Source organism: Condylura cristata, unplaced genomic scaffold (genome assembly GCF_000260355.1).
Source record: "Condylura cristata isolate star-nosed mole 26May11 unplaced genomic scaffold, ConCri1.0 scaffold00021, whole genome shotgun sequence".
In the NCBI taxonomy this organism is placed as follows: domain Eukaryota; kingdom Metazoa; phylum Chordata; class Mammalia; order Eulipotyphla; family Talpidae; genus Condylura; species Condylura cristata.
The window spans coordinates 36592972-36603899 of record NW_004567122.1 but is presented as its reverse complement, the minus strand read 5'-3'; the positions used below and the strand labels follow the sequence as shown (position 1 = coordinate 36603899).

The window sequence follows — 10928 nt, the reverse complement described above, 5'->3', positions numbered from 1 at the left end:
GTGAGTTATGAAAAAGGTCCCCCAGAATTTTCCATCCTTCCTTTCTTCCTTCTTTCTTTGTGTTTATTCCTTTAGTTCTTTCAATCGGTATTTTCAGTGAATAAGAAGGATAAAAATATCAAGGAGGAGGTATGTGAGAATGAGAGGTCAAATCTGAATTATCTAGAGAATTTACACTTAAAATTGCATATGAAAAATCTGGAAGAAGGAATGTAGAAACAAGGATGAATCAAAGCTATGTTCAGAGCAAACCCAGAAATAGTTAGGTCCTATTATTTAGTAAAGAAGTCTTGCAAATTCTGCGGCAATAAGAATAATCTCCCAATTGGAAAGAAGAGACTATTCTAGAGAGAAAGTTACTATCCTGGATTGATGGGAAACATCTGTCTCTGAATCAAGATGCATTAACATCACAGGAATTGAAAGGAACTCATTGATAAGGCCTCTGGAGGGTGTTCTTTCTAGGACTGGGAAAATGAGGGGAGCCTGGAGACCAGGAAATAGAACCCCAGTTCTTACAGAAAGACTAAAGTCAGGCTCTAGAAACTCTGAACTCATAGCTGACCTTACAAAATTCTGACAGTTATTACACAAATGATTCGTGAGCTTCAGTGTTATTTCATTAAAAATTAGTTTGCACCAACTAATTTCATTATGTTAGGAAGATTTGCTGCTTGGCAGTTATTCAGCAAGGCCGTGGACGAAACATCCACAGAGGTTCCTGCTTAGCTATAGTGAGTGCTGGCTGTGGTGGTGTACACAGGTTTTGCTCTAACTCTGTTCTGTTCATTGTTTTTTTTTTGTTTGTTTGCTTGTTTTTTGTTTTTTTTTTTTTTATCTTGACTGAAGTCAAAGACAGCTAACACTAAAGTGAAAGATCTAAAAGATCTAGGCAGCAATATATTATCTGCCTTCCCTATGATCTTGTAAAATCCTTAAAGTCTAGTTTGAGTTTGTCCTAAGTAGTCACATATTGAATGTTGACACTGTGACTTAGAATGATCTCTGTGGACTAAAATAAGAGCAAATCAATGAAATGAAGTTTAAATAAGACACATGGTATACATTTGGGCTAAAAGAAGCAAGTAACACAAATTGCACCAATATAATAAAGAACCACAGGAATGGGCAGCTAACTGGGTCAACAAAATAAATGTTAACATTAAAGTCAGGATAAGCCAATATTGGCCCTTGTCCCAAATGAACTTAATGTTGACCACATTTGTGGAAGTCAACTAAATTGAGGGTGAAATGTTCGTGAAAAAAGTCAAGCTCACCCTATAGAGGTGTGCTCTTTCCTGGCATCATGTATCAGGAGTGGTGATCCTGGAGGACTCTGAAAATCATAGCACAAGTGAACTGTTACAAAAACAGGAATGTGTCACCTGGAGAAGAGAAAACGGGAGACTAAACTGGGTCCAGGACAGAATTTTGAGGGGTCCTGGAGGGCATCCGAGTACCATAGGCATCGAAGTCATAGAGAGACAGCTTTGGCTGAACACAAATAAGCTCTTCTTAACAACTAAATTGATCAAAAGTATTATGACTGAACTGGCCACAGGAGTCATAAGCAGGGGCTACAACACTCCGTCTGCATGGCACAAGGGGCTTTCTCGCACTGGGCGGGCTCTTTCTCGAATCATCTGTGACGCCCATTGCAACTCTGAGACTCTATCATCTTCTCCCCTCTCCAGGGATGCAGTGGAGTGTGGTGGCCAGTGGGAGAGTCATTGCCTCCCCCCAGCAACTTCTCCTTTGGTGGCTGCCCAGCCCAGTGACACTTAGGCCCCTGGGCAGAGACCTGGAAGACAGCATCCTTCTGAGAGAGGGCCAGGTGCTAACTGCTGCTTGCTCACGTGACCACATCTGGCACTCTCTGCACAGCACATCCCACCATCGGTGCAGCCACCCCTGCCCACTGGGCTCTTCCTCCAGGACTCCAGCAGGTGGCGCTTCCTCCAGGCAGTGAGGGGACAGGACAGCCCCTCGTTTACAGGGGGAAACTCCTCCAGGCTCCCCCACGGAGGGATCTCTTCATTCCAGCGATCCCTCTTCCTGGGTTCCCTCTTTGTGGCATCTTGCCCTTACCTCACACTGTTGTCCCCAATATGTCCCCTTCTTGTGCTTGTTTGTCTCACTCTTGTTCTAAACATTGTCAGTCTCTGTGCTCCTTCTCAGCCAAACACATCTCAAATCTGCTTTCTTTGCTACATCTGCTCACAGACTTTGTCCACACACACCTTCCCGGGGCCTGCTGGTTGGTCATGTGCCTGATGCACACGTCTTGACTGTTCATGTCTGTCATGTTCAAAGACACACTGTCTCCTCCTAGTCCTGCCCTGTCCCAGATAACTCTCCCCTGTGTCTGGGTCTAAGCATGCATTCTCTGGGCCTACTGCGCTGTCTGCAGCGGACTTCCACCTTCTCTCCCTGTGCTCAGTGGCTGTTCTGCACTGCAGGATGTGCTCCATCCATTCACCAGGGAAGAAGCAAGGGCACCGCAGAACCCTGGGGAACAGCAGAAGACAACTTCCCTGGCACTGGGCCATGGTCTCACATTTTCTTCTGAGATCCTCGTTTTCTCCTGGGCCAACCCAGGCACCTTCTCCTTAAGAGCTGGGGTTAGGACCGGCCATTGGCTTTGATCATAGTGTTTATGAACCACTGGAAAATTTTCCCTGGAGTTTGTGAGGAAGCCCACAACAGTACCTGTTCAGAATCCTTGAATTTGATTTGTTGACCCAAAGAAGTAGACTGTTGGAAGTTCACACTGTGGACACCTGGCACTCTGTTGCTCACTCCTGTCTCCCAGGTGGAGAAGGCAGTACTGGTACTGGGGTGGGAGACAGTGCTTGCGTTGAGCCACAGGCCCCAAACACTAGTCCCATCTCTGCTGAAAATGTGATGTGAGATCTTGACCCCCTATATTCCCATCCGTGGACTGTACTTTCTCTATCTGTTGATTCAAGTTTGAACTTGGGGAGTCTCTAAGGGTCCTCTCTGTATCTAGAACAAGATGCTGCTACAGCCCTCAGCTACCTCGAAAAGCCATGAGCTACCTGCCTTTTGACTTTGTTTCAAAGGAACTACCCTCCTCATGTGGGCCTTTTAGATCTTGCCAGTTCTGCCCTCCAGCTTATCCCGGGGATCTTTGTCTCTGTAATAAGTCCACAGCTCTTGCCAACTGCCCCAGAGCAAAGGTCCCAGGGAGGTGAACACCGCCTCTTCCCTGTGAGTTAATTTGATCCTAGCTGTGAGTTAATAGCATCTCAGGGCTTGACCACACTCTCTTTGTTCCTGTTGCTGAAGAAGTATCCGTTACCATTTCCATTGATGTTGACTTTAGTTCTGCAATCAAACTGGACAGGAAAGAGACCTTGGAATGAGGAATAAAAGATTGTCCCCAAACCATCTAAACCCACAAAGAATTCTGCATCATGTGAAGGCTCAGTTTTGTTGGAGATAAATTATTGCCTTAGGGAAAGGAAACTCCTCTGAAGAGAAATATTCAGATACAAGAAGTTTTGCATCTTGCTGATGTCTCCTGGCACAGATGGGACTCTCACAGATCCATGGAGCAGAGTCAACTAGCATCTCTTGTCAAAAGTAAAGAGAGTTTATTTAAGTCCTGATTTGCACTTGACCTCTGGCTGAATCAATCCCCTTGGCTGTTGCAACTCACTCTTCCACTACCCTTACAAGCGGTCCTGTTCTAGACAAAGGAGGGAGCAGCAAGACTCTGGCCCAAGACTCTGCACCTGGTGATGAGACCCAAAGTGTCTGCTATCGCTGCCCCACCCACTGCCGACCCACCGCCTCCAAGGCCATGCAGTGAGGAGGGGGTGATGGAGAAGCAGCACATGCACTGAACCACTGTGGACCTCCTGTGTGACCCTGGACTGGTAGCTGAACCTCTCTGACCTCAGAGAACATCTATCCTGCCAACTTCACAAAGTCGTTGTGAGGATAAATAGGATGTTTGTGAGAACATTCTGTACGCCATAAAATGTCATTCTGTATGTCAGTTATGGCTATGGTGACTTTGGAAGCTTCTGAGCTCCCAAGGACTGAGACCTTCTTCCCCAAGAGGTACACACATTTAGAAAGTGAGCTTTTCTCTGTTGAAAAACAATCCCAGGAGCATCTTTTGAATCTACCTTCCTTTCCTTTTTGTCCACTCCAGGTTACAAGCACATTCCAGCATAGGAATTGCATGCACCACAAATACTGGGAGGGTTTGAGACACATTCAAAGTGATTTTGTTCTCCAACTAAAGGGCTTGGTGGAGAGAGATGGGAACTATTGGCTGAGTTTGGAAAGAATGAATCTAAATCTTCATGTAACTTCAAAGGCACCCGGAAAAAAAGTCAAGTGCCAAGAAAGAATGTATTTGGGTAAAAAAAAGACCTGGGTCGTTGAAATGATTCCCACCCTGTAGAAATATACTAATGTTCTATGGAAAAAACAAACCTCAAACATGGACCAGATTATGAATGACCAGCTAAGAATGTTACATGGTCTACTATGAAACACTTTTCCTAACCTGATAGTCTAAATGATTTTTAGTTATAACTTAATGTTACTTAGCTAACACTTTAATTTGTTTACACTTTTTAGTAAACATACATTTGTGATATTCAGAGTCACATTGTACAATAGTCATGTAAAGTACCTGGAACAGCGTATGGAACATGGAACTGAATTATATCATTTCAGAGGATTATAAGATTTAATGATGACTATTTTGTTTTCTGAAATCATTAGAGATATCTGTAATTTATTTGACGTTCAACCTTTGAAGGTACTAGGGTTCACAATTCTAATTTGTTTCTAGCTTATTGATTTTATGACGGTCTACTTTTTGAAGCCATTCCCATGAATGTGTTTTGGGATATACAGCAGCCTACACAAGCTTGTTATTTTCATGGATATATTCTCTCTATTTATTGATGAGCATTAATAAATTATACATGTTTCTATTTGTGCATTTCATACATGTCTATATAGATTATTCATGGGGGGGGGACTTAAGTCTTAAAATGAACAACTGAATGTTGAATATACATTAAGGTGCCAGAGTCAATCCATTCCTGAGTTTTGTGTAGCAACTCTGTTTCTTCATACTCAACTCATTCCTTGGAAGTTTTGGGTTTTTAGAAACTGGAGACTTTGGTCCATAGTATCAGGCTCTCCTTGAGGTAAAGCCAGCTCAGGAGCCCTAGGGAATGTGATTCTACCTGCATGTATGTTTGCCATCTTCAACATCTGTCTTACACACTAGGACAGATCTTTCTGACATGGTCACCCCAAGAGCAAGGGATGGCTCTAGTCCAGACACTCCCCAGGCACAACCGTAGGAGCCAGCGAAGGTAGAACACACATTCAGGGTTCTTTGCTTGAGATCTTTAATTCTATGTCTCTTTGCTGAAGCATTTTTTGAAATCGTGGTAGACTCAGTGTCCATAAAATCCAGCTCCCACCTTCTCTTAGCTCTGGGCAGTGGGAAGATCCGCTCAGCCAGTTGGGGGCAAAGCCTTTATCCCAGCTGATCGCTCAAACATTTGACCCTTGGGACCTCCGTCATCGTTGAGCTGCCAGGCAAGGTAACAGCAGACACAAAGACTCTGAATCAGAAATGAGCTTAGCTTATGTGACTGGAGATCAGTGACAGTGCAGCGCAGGAGAGATCAGAGAATGAAGTAACAATGATAATGACTCAGTAGCTTCAGTTACTATTCATCAGCTCACTATGAAGGCCTGATAAGAAGCCTTTTCCACAAACCCTACAAAATAAGTATCATAGTGGAAGAAACTGAGCTGCACATGAAAAAAGTTGACCTGGGAATTTCCCCCAGCATGTAGAGATTGCCAGAAGCCAGAAGGGAAGCCGGAAGGGGAGCCGAGACCCAGTCACACAGGACATTTGTACCCTGTGTCACTTGCTCAGACACTGCGTCCTCCTGAGATGTGTGCTCTTTTGGAAACTTGAACCTCCTTGAAACTGATGGGGTCTCTTCTTATACATCGCCTCCCTTTTGCCTCTGTTTTACCATGAAGTCTTGGCTTTCCATAAACAAATAAAGATTCATTTTATTGTTTCTCCAACTTTTAGCTAAGATCAAGTGCAAATAACAATGCATTTATATATGTTCTTCACTGACTTTAATAAATGAATCTCTGGGCCCTCCCTGGTGGCACAGCACTGCAAACTAGCCGTAGCTGCTTCATTGTAAGTTCCATTCCCGTCCCGGAGGTGATCCACACCATGTGGCAGACCTCTCCTGACTGGCCGCCCACTGCTCCTCTCAGCAGTGTACTTCGTCGGTCAGCCTGTTCTGTTCCCCACTCTGTCTGGTGAATCCTCTCACCACCCCTGGACCTCTGACCTGCATCCCAGTTCTGTATGCATGCATAAATAAACAAACAAACAAATAAATAAATAAAAGAAAATATAAGAAAACTTAAAAATAGATAGATAGATAAACAAATGAATCCCAGAGCACCTAACTGAAAGCAAAAACTTGTTCTTGGCCAGTCCAAAATTGGTTCCCCATTAAAAATACTCATTTCATTGAAAATAAAGAAATTCAATCTGGTTATATAATCAGGTTGGTTTTTCTCATGCGTTGCTTTACCTCACTTCTGACATCATCCTTTTACAATTGATGATGTCTTTCATCTGGGTGGGGACGTCAGGCAACCTCATCAAAGTCCCAAGAGACTCTTCGTTGTCTACCAAATTCTGGGCTCTCCAGAGTGTGTCTAACCTGCTGTTCACAGTTTTGTCTCCAGTTATCCCTGGAAAGCTGACAGTATGCCTCGTCTTCCCTCCCTTCTTCCCTGCTTTTGACCTTCAGGCCATTGATCCTGCTGTTCTGCCATCAGATCTCAAATGCCACCTCCTGCTTGGCATGTTCTCCAGCCTCCAGGACAGCATGAGATGTTTGCCCTATTCCAGTCCCCAAGGCACTTTATTTGTTCTTAGGATATTTCGCTATGCTTTTCAGTGTGGTTCATTAATTGTGTCCTTCCTGAGCTTCCCAACCAGATTTTTGGGTTTTGTGTTTTCAGAATTGAAACTAGACCTACCAGATTTTGAGCTCCTCCCCCTCAGCTCTTTCAAGCCCTTTTCTCACTGCTGCTCTGTCCCACCCCCTGCAAATGCTGATAAGTGGAAAGTCTTTCAGTGGCGATTTTTTAAAAAAAGATTTATTTATTTATTCATGCATAACTGGAGTACATGACAGAGGTGCAAGGGCGGTGAGAGGCTTCACCAGAGACAGAGTGGGGAGCAGAACAGGCAGATCAACAAAGTACACTGCTGAGGGGAGCAGCGAGTGAAATAGGAGAGGTCTGCTGTGCCATGTGGGTCACCTCCAAGGTGGGGGATTGAACACGCACTGAAGCGGCTGGGGCCAGCTTGCAGTGCTGCGTCCTAACCCGTTGCACCATCAGGAAGGACCCAGTGGCAATTTTGAATAAGGCAAATAGAAATGGATTTGATTTTTAAGATATCATTATATCTCTGACTTATGGCAAACCCCTACCCTCCCCCACCCCCAGTTTTGGTTGATAATTTTGCAACAGAACTTAAGCTTAGTTTTGTGTTTGCAGAGCACAGCGTTGAGGCAGACTGAAGTGGCATAAGTTAGTTGACATCATATAGTCTTAGAGCACATTGGTCACCATTTGACCAATAGCAGCCTTTGTGAGAGACCAGAGCACAGAGTGAGTGAAGGGTGGTCCCAGCACCAATGTGGGTGAATGTGGCGGGTTATCAGGCTCAGAGATGAAGGCTGGCTCAAAAACAGACGGTGTCTCCTTTTCACAGCATCTTCACTTGCTGTGTGACTCTGTATTGGTCCTGCCCTTCCCTGAAGTAAGTCTCACCTACTGCAAATCCCGAAGCTTCTTGTGGTTGAGAGCTTGGGCTGTGTCATCAGAGAGCTGTGGTTTAGACTGGCCCCACCAGTTTCTGGTTGTGTGTGACTTTGGGTATAATCTTGGCATCTGAGCCTCAAGTTTCTCCATTGCGTGGGATGAGACTTCCCCAGAGTGCTGTTGGGAAGCTTCACTGGGATGAAGCTAATGAATAATGGAGGGTAGTCCTGGGATACAGCAAACACTCCCTCAAGTATAACTGTTGCTATTAATATAGTCTATAACATTTGAAGTTTTAAAGCTTAGTGTAGACCCTTCTGTAAGGTGTAGAAAACTAAAGGTGAGAAGTAGTGTAAACATCAAGCAGTGGTTTTTCCATTTAAGTGTTAAATCTAGAGAGGACCAAACTATAAAGACTATTTGGAGAACATAGAAATGCTGGGGATTTGGCAATAGAGTCAGAAAAGATGTATGTGATGTGTATGGGCAAGAAATAGAGTTTAGTGCCATGCACCCAAAATGCCTTTCACTTCATCTCTGACTCACAAGTTGCCTAAGTAATCATTAGATTTCACCTTCTAAGAGGGTAAATGAACTGACTTCATCAAGCATCTAAATTATGTGTTACCTTTATACTTTGTAACACTTAATCCTCAAAAACACTATTGACTGCATTGAGTGCCAGCTTTCTATGCTGTGTGTCTTTGGTAAGTTACTTGACTTCTCTGAGCCTCAGATTCTTTATTGGTTAAATAGATGTGTTCATGCTACCTAATTTACATGGTTACATAACTTAAGTACAATTGGATATATGATAAATTGGGATATCAGAAGGCAGATAATTGGTAGTTTTTATTATTATTTTCACTGCTATTTTATATAACTTCCATTTTTATGGATAAGTAAAGTGAGGTTTAAGAGAATTAAATTTCTGAAAAAAGGTCATTCAAGTGATAATGAATAGAGCCTAGCATCGCCTATCTTTGTAATCGATTTCTGCTTTCTGCCTCCGTAGGAAGTAAGGAACCAAAGCAATACCATCAAATTTTGAGGAGACACTCCCTCTGAAATTAAAAAACCATTTATAATGTCTGTGAACATCCTGGTAACATCTTGCATGAAATCATTTAAATTGGTCTGGAGTCTTTGATGAAAGGGCAGGCATTATCTGTCTTTTTAAAAACTTGGTTGGAATCAGATAATTTAATTTCAATTGAATCTTTATCAGTATTGAATGCCATTTCATTCCAGCCTTGGTCCCCTGAATTAGCATGGTAATCATTTGTATATGGTCTTGTCAACAGCATCCAAATGGGGTCCCATATGCCACAGCTTAATGATGAAATATTTGGCCAGGACACAGACCAACCCCCTCCACCCCTCATTCTTTCTCCAAAGCCTTTTGGCAATCTCTCTATCACCCTCAGGAATTTGTCATGGGGGAGACCGCGAGTCATCCATTCCTAAGGCTTTGTGACAAAGCAGTCAGCCAGGGTTTCACAGTATGGAGTGAGAAGCCCCAAGCTGGCTGAGCCAAGCCACCATTTCTGCGGGACCTTTTGTCCCCCAGACCAGAGACAGGCCTTTGGTCAAGGGGATGTTAGTCAGTGGGAGGAACCGGGAGAGAGAGCTTCTAATCAGGATTACCCTTAGACCTTTGTCTCCTCCACGTAACCCAGCTTTCCAAAAACTCTGAGCTTATGAAGTAAAAGGTCAAAGTAATTCCAGAATTCTGTCTCATCTAATAGTAGCCCTCCATAGTGGAGAGCAGCCTCTATTTTCTAATTTCCTGGCATTTCTTTGTTACTCAGAGCTTCCTGTTACAGCAGATGGGTTCCCTGACAGTGGCCTCTGACAGAGGAAAACATGGATAATGAGTCCACCATGAATTCTGCCCTTATCAGTTGGGTGACTTCCGGCAAGACCCTCTGGGTCTCAAATTCCCTGTGAAACCATGTCCTAAGGCTGCCACACAGATAGGGAATTTTGTTTATTCACTGGACAAAGGTTTCTGTGCTGCGAGAGGAGAAAGCAGTTTTTTTTTTCTTTCTTTTAATAGCTTCCACATTAATAGGTGAGAAAGTCACAAAAATGAGGAAGGTAGGCAAAAAGTGACAAATTCAGCAAAGTTGATCAAAAAACTATGTGCTAAAATGTGCAATACTAGATAAGATTTGCAATGTGCTACTATTACTATGCAACTGCTACTATTATTGTTTTGATATTATTTAGTATCATCATTATTATTATTCTAGACTTTCAGGTGGGGAGTCACTTCCAACATTTGTCACATTCTATGTGCCTACACTTAGTCTCTAAATTTTACTTCCTGTGAAAAGACTCATCTCTAGTCTTTTCTTTACAGTTCCACTGTCACCTCTCAGACCTCACACTCTCTCACTTCATGCCACGCTGTTCCCACTATCTCTTAGTTCTTTTGTCTTTGCATCTATATCAGTTGATCTAGTTTTTTCTTTAAAGATTTATGTATTTATGCATACAGAGCTGGGGTACAGGCCATAGGTACAGGGTGGTGAGAGGATTCACCAGAGACAGAGTGGGGAGCAGAACAGATAGATGGAGAAAGTGCACTGCTGAGGGGAGCAGCGGGCGGGTCAGAGAGGTCTGCCTCACCATATGGGCCACCTCTGGGGTGGGGATCGAACTCAAGCTGAAGTGGCTTTAGCTTCTTAGTGCTGTGCTTTAACCCGCTGCGCCACCAGGGAGGACCATGATCTGGTTTTTGAATCACATGTATACCCAACTAACAAAAAGAAAGACTAAAGTAATATTTTGCTTAGGATTTTTCACAAGCTGAGAATATTCCTTATTCAGCAACTCTCCTCAAAAAACTTCAGTGGTTCCTAATCACTTACTGGTGTGTCATCCACGCCCACCACATAATGACCAATTCAGAGTCGAATGAATGGAAATGGACCAAGTTTCACCCCCTTTCCCATCTGTCACATTTCTCACTGCTTAGCTGCACTCACCAACCTGCTTTTCTCCACATTTGCCACTGGGAAGTCGAGGCTTAGCACAGGAAA

At 43.5% G+C, this 10928-nt stretch overlaps 1 protein-coding gene across 3 annotated transcripts in view; it reads left to right on the top strand.

Annotated features, from left to right (window-relative positions):
• The window catches only part of HTR4 (5-hydroxytryptamine (serotonin) receptor 4, G protein-coupled), a 141182-nt gene that overhangs the window by 113235 nt on the left and 17019 nt on the right, over nt 1-10928 (top strand). Inside the window, exon 6 of one of the 3 annotated variants that reach the window (XM_004686865.1) lies at nt 1695-1994. The exons of the other annotated variants lie outside the window; for them this stretch is intronic. Coding sequence (XP_004686922.1) covers nt 1695-1785 — 91 coding nt within the window. The 3' untranslated portion in view covers nt 1786-1994. Of the gene's footprint in view, nt 1-1694; nt 1995-10928 lie in introns of those variants that run through there. 3 annotated transcript variants of the gene reach the window in all.